Source organism: Symphalangus syndactylus, chromosome 13 (assembly GCF_028878055.3).
Source record: "Symphalangus syndactylus isolate Jambi chromosome 13, NHGRI_mSymSyn1-v2.1_pri, whole genome shotgun sequence".
NCBI lineage: Eukaryota > Metazoa > Chordata > Mammalia > Primates > Hylobatidae > Symphalangus > Symphalangus syndactylus.
Window position 1 is genome coordinate 75838817 of NC_072435.2, and position 20607 is coordinate 75859423.

General features: G+C 35.8%; 1 protein-coding gene across 1 annotated transcript in view; it reads left to right on the top strand.

Moving 5' to 3' along the window:
• PTPRQ (protein tyrosine phosphatase receptor type Q) overlaps positions 1–20607 on the top strand; it is a 213369-nt gene that overhangs the window by 47804 nt on the left and 144958 nt on the right. Inside the window, exon 18 of the mRNA XM_055236614.1 lies at positions 20174–20334. Coding sequence (XP_055092589.1) covers positions 20174–20334 — 161 coding nt within the window. The remainder of the gene's footprint in view (positions 1–20173; positions 20335–20607) is intronic.

Here is a 20607-nt window from a genome sequence, read left to right on the forward strand (position 1 = left end):
ATGAAATAATTTTGCAATTAAAACAAAAAATTATGTGTTATGCATAATTATACTAAATTTCTACTCTTAAAAGTCATTGACAGGTCAATTTGTATGAATGTAAGCATATACTCTTACACTTCTGAAGTTTTACACAAGTACTGTCATGTCACTGTCTTTCAAGTGTCCCTGGAGCAGAGTAATTTTAATAAACATTTAAAATAGCTATTTTTAAAGAAATCTGTTATTTAAGGTAAATTTTTTATTGAAATGTAAACAATGTATTTTGTTTCTGATCACCGTTACCCTGATTACCTGTTTATCCTTCAATTGTGAAAAAGATGAAATCCGACATTGTATCTCATGTTAGTTAACATGCTTATACTACTTCATGAGAACTTGGTAGATTGAAATCTTCACTTTGATGCAATGTAAATCCTCTTTAGATTCACCAATTAGGTAACACTTTACCTAGTGGATTTCATATATTTCAACTCAGAAAATACAATTTACACAATACTTCGTAAAACATAGCCATTTCCTTTTATATTTCTGAATTGGAAGGGCCAGCATTGAAGGAGATGCTATGATGTTTTAAAGAAGTCTCCTCTTCTTCTCTTTCCTAAATTAAGATTTTTCTTTCCCTAATTCCCTTTTAACCCCTTTGCATATTTCTCTTTAAGACTATATTTTTTTGTTTTCTTTGTTGCCTGATTCCTAGTGAGTTTGCCTAGTCATGATGAAACTGGGAGTGTCGTGACTCCCAGTTAGTGAAAAGGAAGCAGTGGGAAGAAGGTAACCATTCCTTTTCATTACCCTATTTATTTATTCACTCATTCATTCATTGAACAATATTGATAGAATACCTATATACTCATGAACAAGACTCACATAAGACCCTTGCCCTCAAGGGTCTTGTATCTCTTACAGTCCCAAGAGATAACTGGATTATATACCCATAAACAAGCCAACAAGGGAACGTTGGGGGAAGGAGGTCTACTTTCGATGGGATGCTTCAGGAAGTTCTCTTTGAAGAAGTGGCACTGAGCTGTGATCCAGTTGACAAGAAAGAGCTTATTGCCATGTAAAAATCTACAGGGTGGAACTTTCAAGAAGGAGGGAATACCAACTGTACAAGCTGTGTGGGGAAACAAAACTTGTCACTTTGAAGACCAGAAAGGAGGTCCATGTTGCTGGGGATTAGAGAACCAGAGGAGGGTAACAGTGGGGACAGGAAATAAAGTTCAGGAGTCAAGCCATGGTAAGGATTTTGTTTTCATTTTAACTATAAAGGGAGTTCATAGATAATTTAAATCACTTTAGATTCCTTATAGAGAATGAATTGTCAGGGACAAAACTGTTAGCAGGAATGCTAGGCTATTTTAGTAGTCTGGGAAAGAGATGGGAGTGGCAACAGAGGGGAGAAGTAGGCAGCTTTGAGCTACATTTGGGAAGAAAAACTAACAGGAATTGGTGATGGATTGGCTGTGCAGAGATAAGAAAAAGAGAAGAATCAAAGATGACTTCTAGATTTTTGAATCAAGTGTGGTTACTACTAGAATTTGATGGCATTTACTAAGTTAGAAAAAAATTTAAATGAAACAGATTAAGTGAGAATCAAGATTTTTCAGGCTGGGATTTTCAGCCCTGCATTATGAGAATAATTGTGTTCTTCTATACAGTGATCATGCTTCCCTTCCTAGAGCTTCCGTGTATTTCTAGCATAATGCATAGCACACCTAGACAGAAACACATGTGGTTGGATAGCATTTTTAAGGGATGCTGTTCACCCAGTTTTTCTCTCTCTGGGTATGAACTTCATGTCAATGGGAGCCTCCTATTCGAGGAACTTAGCTATAACTTTAGTTGTCTATTTATAGTTCCAAAATGTCTAAAGGTACCAAGATTTGTTAGGAATAAGTAATGACAATGTACATTACACCACCTCTTAAGAATATAGCATGGCTCAAATTTTATATGCTACAATTCTGATGTCATATAGAACATGACCTTTTATTTTCTGTAACTGGTTATTTTGCTTTTTGCAATGATGCTGGGGTTGATGAAAGCGCTGATTTTAGATAACCTATTCGTTTCTCATTCCCTCTGGGTTTAATTCGGTCTCTTTTGGGTAAATATTCGATCAATTCAAAGTTTAACTCTTCAATTGTACTTTTTCTCTCATCCTTCAAGAGGTATCCTTATCTCATTTTCTGAGGTAGTCTGGGTACAGGGGAAGCCCAATGATATTGGGGTGAGGGAATCTCAAATCTGTGATATTAAAACAGAAAAAGTTCCCTTGTCCTGCTCTCGGGGCGTGCGACGGGGGTGTGGCTCAATTCTCTGATGCCCCGCTGCTCAAACCTCTAGTGGGAGCATGCAGACGGGCAGGTTGTGGGGCTCCGACCCCATGGCAGGGTCTAGGGGTGAATGTTTACAGCTGAAACCCCAGTGGGCGTGTGTTACAGTATGCTCTTTTATTTTTATTTTATTATTATTATTATTATTATTATTATTTTTGAGACGTAGTCTCGCTCTGTCGCCCAGGCTGGAGTGCAGTGGCGCAATCTCGGCTCACTGCAAGCTCCGCCTCCTGGGTTCACGCCATTCTCCTGCCTCAGCCTCTCCGAGTAGCTGGGACTACAGGCGCCCACCACCACGCCCGGCTAATTTTTTGTATTTTTAGTAGAGACGGGGTTTCACCGTGTTAGCCAGGATGGTCTCGATTTCCTGACATCGTGATCCGCCCGCCTCGGCCTCCCAAAGTGCTGGGATTACAAGCGTGAGCCACCGCGCCCGGCCCGGTATGCTCTTTTAGTTTAGCCATCTGTAGGCAGCTTGTGTTAGCTCAGTTAGACCCCCTGCCTTATCGCGAGGACAGAGGGCTTTCTGTATCCCGGGGTTTCTTGCCTTGGAGTACCAGAACTGGATCACACGTGGGCTTGGAAAGCATGATTTATTGAGTGGGGGTAACTCTCAGCAGAGGGGGGAACCAGAGTGAAATGGAGTGGGAAGATGGTTTTCCCCTGGAGTCGGGCCACTCAGCAGCGGACTCTCCTCCGTCCTCACCTGCCAAACTGTGCGTTGTTCCGCTGGTTGACTTCCTGCTGGCCTGCGGCGTCTGTCAGTGTGTGCTGTTAGGCCGCTGCGTTCCTCTCGATGTCCAGCCATTGTGTCTTCCGCCAACGTGTTCCTGTCAACGTCCAGCCGCTTGTGTGTGTGCCCGTTAGGGTCTTGGGATTTTTTATAGGCACAGGATGGGGGCGTGGTGGGCCAGGGTGGTGTTGGGAAATGCAACATTTAGGCGGGAAAACAGAAATGCCTGTCCTCATCCAGGTCCCTGGACACAAGCCCGGGGGTGGGGCCCTAGGCAGAGACCCGCCCTTCTCTACCCAGCACTTCCCTGCCCCGCCCCCCATGACCTTTTTATGGAATCATTCTGGCACAAACTTGCAGTCCCGGCTTCTAGTTTCAAGGTTCCTATTTTCCGTTTTATCTTTGGTCCAACCTCAAGGCTTATTCTAGTCCCCTGGTTCCCTAGCATGTCTGTGTTGAACCTCAGGTAGCTAGATACTCACAGCTGATTTCTGTGCACCAATCTACAGTGTGAAGGATTTGAGAAAGGTACTTCCACACCCTTCTCTAGCTCTGGATGATCTGCCAGAGGAGCCCTTACATCTTGCTTAACACAGAGATTTTCTGAGCAGCTTGTCATGTTTATCTCCATCCTGAGAAAAAAGAAAAAAGAAAAAGTCTTCTTTACACTGGGATTTCTCTCCCAAATCTATTCAGGTATTGCCACCACTCAACCCTTACCATAAGATCTTGGGACACTCCGGTGTGATGGCTTTGCCCTTTTATTTCTCTCACTCTTTTTTCGTAGTGCAAAATTTTTCCTTTTATCTTTCTTTTGACTGATGGAAATTTCCTTCTTCCGTATACTCTTTCCTTTCTACACCTCAAGGGTCTTAATTTAATTATAACTACTTAATTATAAAACTCTGTGGTCTCAAATAATCCAGGATTGACTCTTCATGTGTAAATGGAATGTAGAAAACACTTTTCCCTCAGTAAAACTTGGCTTTATTTTATGCACACATACACACACACACACACACACACACACACACACTATCTCTCTCTCTCTGCTTTAAAGTTTACTTTGTTCATTGCTGTATTTAAAAGAGACTATTACCTGGCACGTAATTGAAACTTAATATTTGTTCAATGGATGAGTGAATGAAGAGTATGTTTTAAATTAGAAACTGTATATATATAATATATATTATATAAATATATATACTTTATATAATATATATACAATATAAACATATGTATACATATTAGATATGATTGTTATATTACATTATGTATTATATAATTATTACATATAATTATTATATTATATATAATTGTTATATATATTTTTTTCTCATTGCATTTCTGCAATAAGAATAGTGATGCTTTTTCAGATAACGGATGACTCAGTGGAATAGAGTAAGATTACATAAAGATAGAACAAAAAAGGAGAAAGACCTTAACATATTCGAGAATATTATCTATAATATATATGTAATATATATAATTAAATATGCACAGATATATATTTAAATTTTCAGCATTGTCTTACTAAGATGCTTGCTGGAAGCTTTATGCTTTAGGGTCTTATTAACATACTTTAGTATCTTACTAACATCCTTAGTTGGAAATAGCCCTGTAAGGTATAGTAAGTGTAGCGAAGGGAATCGTCATAATTCTGGATTCCTTCATTAGTGATCGCTAATCTTTTTTGGGGACTCTTACCATAATCAGTTTTGGGGAGAGGAGGCAGGTATCATAATGAAATACACATGGGTTTTTAGTCAGTGAGACATGGATTTGAATCTTGGCTCTGACACTCAATTATCTTTGGTTCCTGTAAAGTACTTAATAAATGATAGCTATCATTGTTAGCAGGATTCCTGTTTCAGGAGTCCATAGTTCTCTCATAATTCTCAGTTGCCATTATTTCAGCTGCTCCAATAATTACCAAATTCTTATAAAAAACATTTATTTGAATATTTCCTTTTTCTTTTTTTTTTGAAAGGGGGTCTCGCTCTGTTGCCCAGGCTGGAGAGCAATGGCACCATCTTGGCTCACTGCAACCTCTGCCTCTTGGGTTCAAGTGATTCTCCTGCCTCAGCCTCCCGAGTAGCTGGGATTACAGGTGCCCATTACCATACCTAGCTAATTTATTTTTATTTCTTTTTATTTTTCACTAGAGATGGGGTTTTGCCATGTTGGCCAGGCCGGTCTTGAACTCCTGACCTCAGGTGATCCTCCTGTCTCAGCCTCCCAAAGTGCTGGGATTACAGGCATGAGCCACTGCACCTGGCTGAATATTTCTTTTTTTTTTTTTTTTTTTTTTGAGTGTGTCTTCAAAATGCAGGCTGCCTATTACATTTGTTATATTGGGTAACTTTTTTCTTTATCATGAATATTTCTTGACAAAATAACTCATGAGGGTTAATGTGTAACCATTTTACATCCATTATTCCATTAGTCACATTTGATTTGTAGATGGTATGTTCAGAAATCTGTTTTAATCCATTGCATTTTAAAATGATTTTTCCTTCTGAAGTTTTCTTTGCAAAATAACTTTTATCATCCATCAAGATGGTAAACTAGCATTTCCCCCCTGCAGTTATTGATAAATAACACATATTTTTCAAATGATAGACAGTCCTTGAATTCCTAGGGCAACCACCATTAAATAAATGGATTTCTATTGGAGCACTGTAAGCTTATTCTTTTAATACATTTTGAATTGAGGCATGATGTTCTAGTAGAACTTATTTATTTACTGTTTTCTTGAATTCAACTTGTAATTGTTTAGCACTTTTACTTCTAGATGTGTCAGTAAAATTTAACAGTAGTTTTCTTCTTTCTTTAGGAAACTTCTAAGAGAATATACCCTCTGTAGCTAAAAGACTGAGGACTGAAAGTGATGCTGAAAGTTCTAACTTATATACAAATCTTGACTCTGAAATTCTCAATTTTCTTAGTAGTAATTATGAGAGGTAATTCTGAAACAGTCTGACAAATGTTTATTAAACTCTGTGGGGAGATATATAACATACAGCACCTTAAAATGATTGAAGACTTATTACAGATAAGATATGCCCATGTGAAATAATTGAAAAACACTTGCCAAAGAATATATTAGGAAGTCAAAATAATTCTAATGCAGCTCTTTATTAAATATCACTGGTCAAATAATTCCCTCAGTAACATAAAAGCTTACCTTTGTGTATGGACTTCTGAATCCTAAAAAAGTATACCTACTCTAGTTTCTTCAAGTTTTCTAAAAGATTTTCACTGTGTTAAAAATGACCTCATGGTTACTGCATATAATATAGATCAATCATCAGAATGGGAAGGGGGCCATTTCAGATTTTCTGAAGTTAGATCCATTTTGGAGTGAAAGTGGTAAAGATAGATTTGTGAATTAGGAGAGCATCTCAGTGGAGGCAGTGTATGAAGGCAGCAGGAATGACTGTCAAGAGTTTGACAAGTAGCATTATAGACATGGATTACTGAGGCTAGGTTGGGAAGATGAAATAAAGAAATATAGATAGATGGAGTGGTAGAGCACATGAATGCTCTTTAGGCCTTAATATGAGGTTTCTAGTGGGATGACCAATGTTCTGACCAATGTTCTCTCTCAACTCTTTCCTGATAGTCATTTTTCTGAATCACTCTGAAGCTTGAGTGCCAAGGTCAAGCCCATGGCCACTCATGCTTTGCAAGTGGGTCATAAATTTAGAATTGATTGTCAGTGTTAAAAAAATGAGTAGATCTCTTGTAAAACTTCAATTTCCTTTGTTTCTTTTAAAAATCAGAACACTTTTACCATATTTCCTGTGGCAAAAAAATCAGCAGGGTTGAATGGTGACTGTCTTTTATTTGAAGCATTTGCTTAGTTGTTTACTGTGGTTCCCATCACACCCTCTTATTTCATTTAAACTGAAAGAAAATTTTGTAGGTATATAGTAGGTTTATATATTTATGGGGTACATGAGAAACTTTGATACAAGCGTGTAACAAGTAATAATAACATCATGGAAAATGGGGTATCCATCCTCTCAAGCATTTGTCCTTAGTGTTATAAACAATCCAATTATACTCTTAGTTATTTTATAATGTACAATTAATTATTATTTATTATAGTCACCCTGTTGCACTATAAAATACTAGGTCATATTCATTCTTTCTATTTTTTTATACCCATTAACCATCCCCACTTTCCCCCCCCATCCTCACTACCCTTCCCAGCTTCTGGTAACCATGCTTCTACTCTCTATCTCTATAAGTTCAATTGTTTTGCTATTTAGCATCCACAAATAAATGAGAACATGTGAAGTTTGTCTTCTGTGCCTGACTTATTTCACTTAACACAATGACCATGATGGCATCTTATTCTTTTTTATTGCTGCATAGTACTCCATTGTGTATAGATGTACCACATTTTCTTTATCGAGTCATCCATTGATGGACATTTTGGTTGCTTCCAAATCTTGGTTATTGTGAAGAGTACTGCAACAAACATGTAAGTGCAGATATCTCTTCCATATACTGATTTCCTTTCTTTTGGCTATATACCCAGCAGTAGGATTGCTAGATTTTACATTAGCTCTATTTTTAGTTTTTTGAGGAACCTCCAAATTGTTTTCCATAGTGATTGTACTAATTTGTATTCCCACCAACAGTGTACAAGGGTTCCCTTTTCTTCACATTCTCTCCAGCATTTGTTATTGCCTGTCTTTTGGATAAGAGCTATTTTAACTGGGGTGAGATGGTATCTCACTGTAGTTTTGATTTGCATTTCTCTGATGATCAATGATGTTGAGCACCTTTTCATATGCCCTCTTGACATCTGTATGTCATCTTTTGAGAAATGCCGATTCAAATATTTTGTCCATTTTTGATTGGATTATTAGTTTTTTTCCTGTAGAGTTGTTTGAGCTCCTTATGCATTCTGGTTATTAATCCCTTGTCAGATTGATAGTTTGCAAATATTTTCTCCTATTCTGTGGGTTGTCTCTTCTCTTTATTGATTGTTTTCTTTGCTGTACCAAAGCTCGTTAACTTGTTGTGATCCCATTTGTTCATTTTTGCTTTGGCTGCCTATGCTTGTGGGGTATTACTCAAGAAATTTTCACCCAGACCAATATCCTGGAGATTTTACCCAATGTTTTCTTGCAATATTTTCATAGTTTGAGGTCTTAGATTTAAATCTTTAATCCATTTTGATTTAATTTTTGTATATGGTGAAAGATGGAGGTCAAGTTTCATTCTTCTGCATATGGATATCCAGTTTTCCCACACCATTTATTGAAGAGACTGTCCTTCCTCCAATGTATGTTCTTGGCATCTTTATCGAGAATGAGTTCATTGTAGGTATGTGAACTTGTTTCTGGATTCTCCATTCTGTTCCATTGGTCTATGTGTCTGTTTTTATGCCAGTACCATACTATTTCGGTTACTATAACTCTGTAGTATAATTTGAAGTCAGATAATGTGATTCCTCCAGTTTTGTTCTTTTTGCTTAGGATAGCTTTGTTATTCTGGGTCTTTCATGGTTCCATATAAATTTTAGGATATTTTTTTCTATTTCTGTGAAGAATGTCTTTGATATTTTGACAGAGATTGCATTGCATCTGTGGATTACTTTGGGTAGTATGGATATTTTAATAATATAGATTCTTCCACCCCATGACATTGAATAGCTTTCCATTTTTTGGTGTCCTCTTCACTTTTTTTCATCAATGTTTTACAGTTTTTATTATAGAGAACTTTCATTTCTTGCCACCAAACTTTATTTTAAACCAAATTTTTTAGTCATTTATTTTACCTCTCTGAATCTTGAGTTATTAACAATTGATTTAGGCAATCTTCTCATCAAGTTTTTTGAAATGCAGAATGCTGAGAGAGATTGTGATTTCTTTGCATGTCAGACTTGGGGAACAAAGTGTCTCAGAAAGCTGAAGGAACTGAATCAAGAATAGTGCTATTAACTTAAAAATCTCACAATCTAAAAATTTACAAAGGAGACTTTATTTCTTTTAAAGGATCACAGTCTGCAAGGTGTGGCCATCTCTCAGACTGGGAAGTGTGCCTCCAGCAAAGACTGGAGATGGGCACTTTGAAGGAGGAGGGATCGGGGTAGGAGCTGTATGCTAAAAGGGTTAGCTAAACATACATATTCAACCTGCTACAAGAGGAGCTATGAATATTCAGGAAGGTGGTCCTGATGCATGTGTATTGAACAAACATGTATGTAACAAATGATCCATGTTCACTTTGGGGTGGAGACATCACATTTAAATGTATTACAATTAGGTCCTGTACATCAAAGGATTTTTTCAGTACACAAAGTCATTCAAGTGCACAGCCTCTGTAAAGTAGCCAGAACGAGTCCATGGTCAGTAGTCTTACCAGGAGAAAGTTACTGAAATCAGTATCTTGTCCAATCAAAGCTGTAATTATGGCTGTGGAAAAGGGGGTCAGTTAGTCTCGGTCTGGTGGCGAGCTACAGTTGTTTTAATATTGCTTATCTTGAGGCCAGTGCTTGTTTAACTGCTAGAGAAAAACAAAAACCTATGGCAGTTAGAGCATGGGTTAAGTGTGTGTTTTGGGTGGGGATTGGGGGGGATACATGACTTAACTCTTGCCTGACATGGCCATATGTTGTGTTTATAATTTGGTATCTTGTTGTCACGAAGAGTCTGTTCTCTCAGTCTCTTGGTCTCTATTTCGTATGGTTTGGTTGTGTTCCTGCCCAAATCTAATCTCATGTTGAATTGTAGCTCCCATAATTTCCACATGTTGTTGGAGGGACCGGTAGGAGATAATTGAATCCTGTGGCGGTGTCTCCCATACTGTTCTCATGGTAGTGAATAAGTCTAATCAGACCTGATGGTTTTATAAGGGGTTTCCCCTTTTGCTTGGCTTTCACCCTCTCTTGCCTGCCGCCATTAAGACATGCCTTTTGCCTGCTGCCATGATTGTGAGGCCTCCTCAGCCACATGGAACTGTGAGTCCATTAAACTTCTTTTTCTTTATAAATTACCAGTCTCAGGTATGTCTTTATCAGCAGCATAAAAATGGACTATTGCACAATTTTAGCATTAATTTAGGTCAGCTGTTGTGTCTAACAGTAAATGGTGGGGGATATACTGAGGTGCGCCTGACCTCCCATCCTGTCATGGCCAGAAACTCCATTTTTTTTAAGATTCAGTTGGCTGACAGGCTTAGGATTTTATTTTTAGTTTACAGTGTACTAGTTACCATTTTGAGACAAATGTTTCTTACATATTTTTTCTTTTTTCAAAAATATCGCAAAGAAAAGAATATTATCCCCATTTTATAGTTGTGGAAATATTCTTGATGAGATTAAGGACAAAGGTAAGGTTACAGAGCTAAGGATGACAGAATCAGAATTCACACCTAGATCTGTGTTACTCTCAAATTATGCTTTTACCACACCAATAGGAATATGTGTTATAATTCGCCTTTGTTCTAAAAATAAAACAGCACATTTATAGGATTATAGGAGTCTGAATTTGGTAACAGCATTGTGAAAAATATTTAGGGAGTTTAAGTAAGCTTATTGCATCAACTCATATGGGATATTTCTACCAAAAATTATTGGCTTAATATTGGTCTGTGTTCATTGATGGACTATATGTATTATGACAGAATGATAATTACACTATTTCATGAGTCAAACCAGTTGGATTACTGGTTAGTACAGTTTGAATAGACAGAGTAGAGCTTGTTCAGGGAGAAGTGATGAAGATGGTGGAAATCCTCAGAATCAAGGCATATGCGGAACTGTTGAAAGAAGGGAACAGGTCAAGATTAATAATAGTCAAGATTCTTTTAGTTTCAAGTACTGGACTCATCCTAAATTGGCTTAAGCAAAAATGGGAATATATTCATACCTATAGCTTAAATGTCCTGATAATGTTATCAGGCGTGGTTAACAGCAAGAAGCTTGGTGTGGTCAACAATGAGATGGCCTTTGTGTCTTGTGTATAATGGCACAGGATAAAAGTGGGAGTAAATAAAGCTGGAGAGGTGGTTAGGCCATATACATTGAGTCTTGAAGCCAGAATAAGAAGTTTGAATTTTTTTTTATTATACTTTTAAGTTTTAGGGTACATGTGCACAACGTGCAGGTTTGTTACATATATATACATGTGCCATGTTGGTGTGCTGCACCCATTAACTTGTCATTTAACATTAGTTATATCTCCTGATGCTATCCCTCCCCCTCCCCCCACCCCACAGCAGCCCCGGTGTGTGATGTTCCCCTTCCTGTGTCCATGTGTTCTCATTGTTCAATTCCCACCTATGAGTGAGAACACGTGGTGTTTGGTTTTTTGTCCTTGCTCACAAGAAGTTTGAATTTCATTGCGAGTGCAATGGAAAGCCCGTGGAATGTTTTCTCCAGGAGTGTGACCATACGTCTTTGGGTACATGATTTAAATAAAATTTTAAAATTCTGTGTAATACTAACAGTCATATTCTCTCTCTCTCTCTGTCTGTCAGTCTCAGATCTCTCACTGTGTGTGTGTGTGTGTGTGTGTGTGTGTGGTTCTACTTATAAGAAGTCACTTTATTACTGAATTGCCTTAGTTCTCCCTTCATAAATAATGTGGATACTGTAAAAAACAATGGGAGTATACTACTGGTTATTATTATAATACATACTTGACCTACTGAAAAGCTCAGTTCCCTTTCTATAATTCTCCATAACATTTATATTTTCTTGTTTAATAAGGGTCTTCTTGTGAGTTGGTAAGGTCCAGTGTAGTGACTGTACTTTATCACAAGTCACTAGCTCAGTGCCTGGAATATAGTAAGTATTCTAAACAATTTTTAAAATAGAGCATCAAAGGCCGGGCGCAGTGGCTCACGCTTGTAATCCCAGCACTTTGGGAGGCCGAGGCGGGCGGATCACGAGGTCAGGAGATCGAGACCACGGTGAAACCCCGTCTCTACTAAAAATACAAAAAATTAGCCGGGCGTGGTGGCGGGCGCCTGTAGTCCCAGCTACTCGGAGAGGCTGAGGCAGGAGGATGGCGTGAACCCGGGAGGCGGAACTTGCAGTGAGCCGAGATTGCGCCACTGCACTCCAGCCCGGGCGACAGAGCGAGACTCCGTCTCAAAAAAAAAAAAAAAAAAAAAATAGAGCATCAAAAATCTAGAGGAGAAACCACATAGACATATTTCAGCATGTTTGGGGTCAATTTTAATTTAACCTCTCTAATGCTCTGGATTCCCACAGTTCCATGCCCCATCCTATCTGTGCTTTCTCTGCTATATGGATCTTCACATAAAAATCAAAATCTATGGAGACAGGGTATGAATTGGAACCCAGAATTGGCCATCTCAGAGAAGCAGGTGTTTACAGAAAGGAAGATTGCAGAGAGGCTAGATTTGGGAGCTAAAGCTTTGGTTGAAGGAAACTAAGTTGGACAACTAGTTCCGTACACTGGAATTCCAGAAACTTTCAGAAGAGTCAATTGGACATATCAGTCTAAAGACTATTAGTGTGGTTTTTGTATGGTGAATAGAATTATGTGGCTATAGAATTGGAAAGTGATAAGAATTTCCCCAAAAAGTATATATAGTCAGGTGAAGGTGATTTCACAGACAATTAAGATCAAATGTATAATGTATATGGCTTTCTGTAGCTTCTGCTTGATCAAAGGCCAGAATAGTAAATTTAAAGGTTTGCCCATCCTCCAAGTCTTCCATAAGCAACACTTTCCACAGCTTTTTAGAGGAACTAAAGAACAGGCAATTTGAAATTATGTTCTTTGGGGAGCGCCAGGAGTAACAATATTCTAAATTTGTAGTAAGGTAAGTACCATGTGTTTAAAAATTTTTTAAAGCAAGGGCTAACGTTAATACTATTTGGTTACATTTAAGAGTCCTAACCAGGACTTCCTGTAAGAAATGAAAATTAATGAGCTTTTATTTTTTTAAAGCCTTATTATGAGAAATTAATGTGATCAGATATTTGAAACTTGAAGAAAAAATGAAAGGAAGTATCTTTAATAAAGTGGAAGGGCACTGATTTACTGAAAAAAAATTATTCAAGTAATTTTTTCCAACCTTTAGAGCTTTATGATTATAAATTAAAAGCCTCTACTAAAAGACAGTCCACCACTGATTATATTTTAAAGCTTGCTATACATTAAGCACTTTGCATCACCTTATCTTTTTTAAAAATCATTTTTGTTTCTACAACACGTGGCAAACTTTCAGTGAAAAGGCCATCTTTCTTATTTCTTGATTAAATGTGTTAAAATACACTTTCATTTATAAAATTAATTTTATGATTATATTTATAGAACCTATAACTTTTTAAAATTTCCAGTAGAAAGATGTTTTGAAAAATATTTGTACAATGTAAACCCTGTCAAGTAATTGTTAACCTTGTATTCATTTGAACACAATTTAATTTACGCCAAAGTTATTTAATTCATTATTATACCACACTGTTACAGTTCACAAAAATTGACTCTTTTCCAAATAAAAATTGTGTTCTAAGATTTAATTCATGATGCTTTAAAGTATTAAATATTATGCTTTGTTCTCCCTTTGTACAAAATTGATAAGTTCTGAAGCAGACAGGGAAGAAACATGAATAATTATTCCCATATTGTCATTAATAATCATGTATAATCCATAAATTCCATACTTATAGACACCAAATTAAAAATTTACAAAAGAGAAAAGCAAAACTAATAAGTAACTTAAAATATAGAGTTAAAAAAGAAATGGGGAGATGATCCAGGAATAGGAGAAAAAGCACATTTAATTTAATGTTAGGAATGAAAAAGGAGACATAACTACAGATAACTTAAAAATTAAGAGATATCTTTAATCTCAGCACTTTGGGAGGCCAAGGTGGGCAGATGGCTTGATCCCAGGAGTTTGAGACCAGCGTGGACACCATCACTACAGATACCTAAAAATTAAGAAATATCTGTAATCCCAGAACTTTGGGAGGCCAAGGTGGGCAGATGGCTTGAACCCAGGAGTTTGAGACCAGCCTGGGCACCATGGTGAGACCCCATCTCTAGAAAAAATAACCAGGTGTGGTAACATATGCCTGTAGTCCCAGCTATTCAGGAGACTGAGATGGGAGGATCACCTGAGCCTGGGGTTGGGGCCATTGACGCTACAGTGAGTTGTGATCGTACCACTGCACTCCAGCCTGGGTCACAGAGTGAGACCCTGTCTCATAAATAAATAAATAAATAAATGGACACTTAAAATAACCTTATGACAATAAATTTCAAATGGATGAAATCATAAGCTTCTAGTAAGATATAACTTATACACTTTGTAAAAGAAAATAAAAATATCTGAATAGTTTATAAGCTTTAAAGGGGAGAAATGGGTAGTTAATGTGTATTCCTCCAATAGCCCATTTTCTGAAGTATTTTACTCAAATTTTGGAGCCCTAATGGGATGATAACTATGTGGCTATAAACCCATTGAAGCCAGAGGTTATGTCTTTGTCACCTTTATATTTCCATCACGGAGTATAATAACTTATATTTTATGCCCTCAATAAATACTTGTTGAAGTAATGAAAGAAAGAAGTATTGTACATTTAAAAGTCTTGTTTTTTCCTAATCTCACTAATCTTTGAGCACCCCTGGGAAGTCATTTTACATGTTTTTGATCAGTTTTCTCTCCTGTTGTCCTTGGAAATTTCCCAAATCATCTCTATTTTCAAGCCTTTTGCTAAATCTCACTCACCTCATTCAAAGCAGACAAACCCAGCTTCCATTCTAAACTTAAAATTGAGGTGACTATCGCAAAAATTTGACTACTTCAAATTCTTGCTTCCAGAATCCATCAACTCATTTACATCTATTCTCAGAGGATGAAATACTAAATCTCTCTCTTTCAGTTCAAGTGCAATCGTTCCTCCTGCCTTCTGGATCCTAATTCCTTGTGTCTGCTCTAAAGCTATCTATGGATTATTAGTGTATGCTTCCTCAGCTTCAAACTCATTCTCTTCAGTGGCTTTTTCCTTTAATCTTTTAAATATATCTTTCCTACCAAAGGCAAACAAGCAAAACAAAGCCAAACCAAACCAAACGAAACCAAACCAAATTAGCCAGTCAACCAAATGATGACAACAAGAACAATAACAACAAATGAATACCCTACTTTGACTCAGACAGTCTCTGAGATGCTAGAACAGCTTTAGGAACGTGCAACTGTTTATGCCTTGCTAGTTTGGGATTATTTAATACATAATCACTAGCCTACTGATACCAGCAAGTTGTGTAGAGTAATTATGCTAAAGTACAACATAGAAGAGTAGTTTTCTTATATAATGGGAAAATTAATGAACATCACTGGTTCATATGAGGAAAAAAATAACCTAATAAAGAGTCAAGTAAGTGAGTGTTCACATTCTTCATTTTGGGGAGTTCTATTTAGTGAGTAAAAGGATTAATCTAGAACATTTAGATAATAACTGATTAAAGTTTTGAAAATAAATTCACAAAAATGAACAGGGATGGATGTATCATCAGGGTAGATTATGCACATGGAACAAAATATCAAATGATAAAGATTAAAATTAAAACTATGACTTTTCAAAGGGTCTCAAACCTTGTCTAGAGAACCATACATATTCATACTTATGGAAACAGAGAAATTTATTTACTATGGTTTGGGTATTCAGGATTCCTTCATAGGCCTAGCATGGACTTGGTGTTGTAAGAGGTAAACAAAGAAATTGGTAAAGCAAATTAATTGCTCTTTTGATCTAGAATTTCTTTTATGCCCTAGATGTCAAATGCGGTATGTCTTTTGAAAAAAAATTGTAAATTAATTAGGAAATAACTTCATCTTAGAGACTATTTATCCCAATTGAAGACTTTTTTTTGGTGTTACCCATGAGTAAAGACAGAACAACTACATCTTATGTTTTTACAGAATAATTTCAAAGTAATTAAATTCTTTTTCATTTCCTAAATTCGAAAAAGCTTTGAAAGCTATTCAAAAACAGGTTTAGAGTTAAATAAGTAAAATCATTTTACTGAGGACTTCCTTCAAGTTTCATCTCAGTTTGAAAACAGTCACTGGTTGGGAGATTTGGCCAGTGTTGAAAAGTAATATATTTTAGATAATAAGTATTGTGTAACATTTATATTCCCTCCCTTTGTACACAGTTTATGACTTTGGATATGTAAGAGTTAGACCTGCTTCGTCCTGTAGGCCTCCTCTCTTCTTCTCCCACCTCCCTCAACTCCCTATCCTACTCTCAAACTTTACAAACTAGCTTTCTAGTGAATAACTTCCTGGATCTTTGGGGCCATGCCTTATTCTCTTTTTTTATACTTTGGTCACAACTAATTTCTTTGCTCATTGCTTTCTTTGTTCTTTACTTTTAGCTACTAAGGGAAAAGGTTATTGTCCTTGTCCTTAAGGAAGTCACATTGTTATTCGCAAATTGTTTTAGAATTATTTACTGCTTTATCTCTCTATTTTGAGGATAGGGGCTGTATCTTACTCATATTTATGCCTAAAGTAGTGCCCGACACAAAGTAGATGCTAATTACATTTTGTTGGATTTTGTTGAATATTGATTTTGTACATATCATCTCTAAATTCAGAAGGTGTGAAAGTTAACTTTGCTTACACTGTCTAACGAATGGTGTCTAAAGAGCTCAGACTAACAATGTGTTTCATTTAAAAGACTAAAATAAAATATAAAAAACCCATAAATAAGTTTATTTTTGTGAGTATTTGTTTTAATGGATCACTAATGACAAACAAACATGTAAGAAAACATTCTGTCTCACTCAGAGCCAGGAATAGCTAACTAAAATCTAACTAAAAACCTGCTTAAATCTAACTATATTAATAATATCCAGAGATTTATGTGAGTTTGCCAAAATGGGTACTCTCACACATTGCTGGTATGATCCTAAATAATTATAATTATTATAACTTAAAATTTGATACAGTAATCATTTTGGAGTAGTAATCTTAAAATTTTAAAAAGCGTTCAAACCATTTGACTCATGAAACACACAATTTGTATCCCGGTGTAGTGTTTCATGCCCGTAGTCTGAAGGAAGGCTGAGGTGGTAGGATACTGTGAGCCCAGGACTCAAGTCCAGCCTGGGCAACATAACAAGACCTTGTCTCTAAAAAAAAAACAAAAAAATTTAATACTATTATGAAAAGATACTTCTTTAAGGATAACTGTGGCATCATTGTTAGTAATAGCTAAAGAAATGAAAAAGAGAAAAAGCCTAAAAGTTAATTCATAGAATGGCTAAATAGCTATGATATATCCAAATTATGCAACTCCAAAAACGTTATGCTATAGATAATTGGTGTTAACATGATAAGAGAAAAAAAATCAAGATATAGAACATATGCTTTTATAAATGAAAATAAAACATTATAGTGGAACACATAATAATTCTATTATAATATTTTTAAGCTAATAAGAATAAAACAGATTTTAAAACCAAGCCAGCTAAAAGCAAGAGTAACAACTTATTATAGTAGCATCAAAGATGAATTTGCTATACATGAATTTCCTACACAGGGTTTGCTCAAAGGGAGTGAACCCAAACCCTTTGAATTTCAGGATTGCTCAGAAGATTGCTCCTTTGAGATTAGAGAGCTCACACCTCAGCACAGAGATTTATGTGTTATCTCCAATTCGGTAACAGCTACTAGGAAAATGGAGTTCAAGCCTTGGTGACAGTTCAATTCTGTCTCCTTTTTCTTTCTTTTAGTTATCAGTTTTATAGGAAATAATCTCTTACATATTTGATATATTCTGAATTGTTTTAATTAATATTCATGCTACCATATTTTTCTAACTTATTTATTAAAATATCAGCCACAATCCTAAACTCCAAAAGAAAAATAAACAAACCCCAAGCAGACGAGACATCTGAAAAAAATTTTTTTAGCTTAATTTTGTCTCTTGGGAGTAAACTAGGCTAGATGTTGAAACTATATATATGCAAACTGAAGTGAACTATTATGTTTTTATTAACATAATTTATAACAACTAGCTTCTTTTTACTAAAATATCTATTTGAGATAAAAATTTATTTTTGATATCCATTTCCAGGTAATTGCCTTGATTCTGCATTATCTATGGAACATAATCTGAGTTTTTTTTTTAACAGTTGGTAGATACTTATGTGCAAGATTTTGCTGTGAAAATCAGGGCAGGAAGGTAGTGATGCAAGGTAGCAGATAACATTGAAATACATTATTGAAAATAATTTTTTAAATTGATATAATGCAATTAGATTACTTGAGCTAATAGTGTAGCTTTATTTTATTTTATTTTATTTATTTTTTTGAGACACAGTCTTGCTCTGTTGCCCAGGCTGGAGTGCGGTTGCCGATATTGGCTCACTTCAGCCTCTGCCTCCTTGGTTCAAGCAATTCTCGTGCCTCAGCCTCCTGAAAGTTGGGACCACTGGTCTGCCCACCAAGCAGGGCTAATTTTTGTATTTTTAGTGGAGACGGGGTTTTGCCATGTTGTCCAGGCTGGCCTCAAACTCCTGGTCTCAAGTGATCCAACTGCCTTGGTCTCCCAAAGTGCCGGCATTACAGGTGTGAGCCACCACACTCGTCCTAATTGCATAGTTTCAGAGATCCATCTTGGATTAGCTCTTCTGTAGTGTCCTGATGACCTGCGACCAATGATAAGAGTATGGAATTGGGTAGTTTCTATGAGAAGGCATCGTTTCTGGCGACTAATAGCCACAGTATCGAGAGTTTTAAAAGCCCGTCTCCTCTGGTCTCAATGGAGTCAAAGAAAGCTCTCCCTACTGCTCCTGAAAAAGGATGTCAAATGAAACTGTTTCAAATTGCTGAATAGCCTGGCTAATCCTGCCTGTCTCCAATCACATACTCCGAATCCATATTTTTCTCACTGTGGTAAGCTTTCCAACTATTTTTCAGATAACAAAACTTATATTTGGAATAACTTGGTGCTTCTGTGGTAGTAAAACCATGACTGAAATGTATCTCTGTGGAAACCCTTAATTCATTTAAAATCTATTATTCCTCCTAATGATTCAAGGCTTCAAATATTTCAATGGTAAAGAAAGAGCATTTTCTATTCAGAGGGAATATTCATTTACTTCTTCAGTGCTTTGTGTGTCTAAAGAAGAAAAATATGAGATTACATGAGACATATACTTTTTCAGTGTTACTGATCATATTCCCTTATCTAAATTCTTTAATAACTAACTTTATTATTCCTAAAATATAAATAAAAAATAATGCACATTTTTCAGCACCACTATACACATGTTCATTTTTTGGTTTTAGATATTAATCTATACCCAATTCAAACTGTGGAAACTGAACTAAGATGACTGAAATAAAATAATGTTATATTTTGTTCTTTAGACTCTTTTTTCCCCTCCTGAGATTTTGATATGTACTTGGAGAGTTTTGAGTCAATATTTATTTGATTTGTTTTCTTTTCTGGAGTGATATTTTAAATACTTTAAAGATTTTGATTGAGTGAGAGGTGTGAGCTATATTTTCTTCTTTCCTGTATGATATATAAACATTGTTTTCAATCTCATTTCTATTAAATAACTATAGGAGAGCCCACAGTCTTGTTATTTTACATATCACTATTTAGATATTTGTTATTTATTTATGTTGGCCTGAAGTAAATGTTACTTTTGTACAACATTTGAAGGATAGGTTTATTTTATAAATTAATAATTTAAATAAGATTTTGCCAGCATTTGAAATGAACAAATGTTTGGACAATGAAAACATCGGTATGAAAGGGAATACTGTAATTACTTTAGTACATAGTATTCCTTAATATCCATTAAAATTGGTCCAAGCAAACTCTAAGTATGAACATCATATTAACATTTGATCTAATTACTGAATATAATTAAAAGCAAAATAAGTTAATTTACTAAAGAATTCTGAAATTTACTATTTTCAGTATTTCAGGATAACCAGCATCTTTATTCTATTAATCTAGAAGAATAAATTTCCATATATTAATGTTGTTTACTTTTAATGTTAGTATGCTCAAAAAGTATATGTTAACTTTTAAAATTCAATTATACAAATAATATTCTTTTTATCTCAGGAATAGATCATCATTAAAAACTATTAATGTCACTGCAACGTCATTGGAGTTATCAGATTTGGATTATAATGTTGAATACAGTGCCTATGTAACAGCTAGCACCAGATTTGGTGATGGGAAAACAAGAAGCAATATCATTAGCTTTCAAACACCAGAGGGAGGTGAGTTAAGGATGTATGCCAATTAAAAGAATGTTCTTTTTCTTTAAAAAAAAAATCCTGCCCAGAAAAAAATTCAAATATCAAAATGTATGATGAAGCCTGATATTCATCATCAGTTTGATGAAAAATTGCATTTTGATCACTTTTTAGCTGTGTGATGTTGGGAAAATTAATCTCTGTGTGCTTCAATTTCCCATTGGTAATGTGGAAACAGTATCATTCTACTTCACAGGGTTCTTATGAAGATTACATAAGTTTATATTTTTTAGAAGC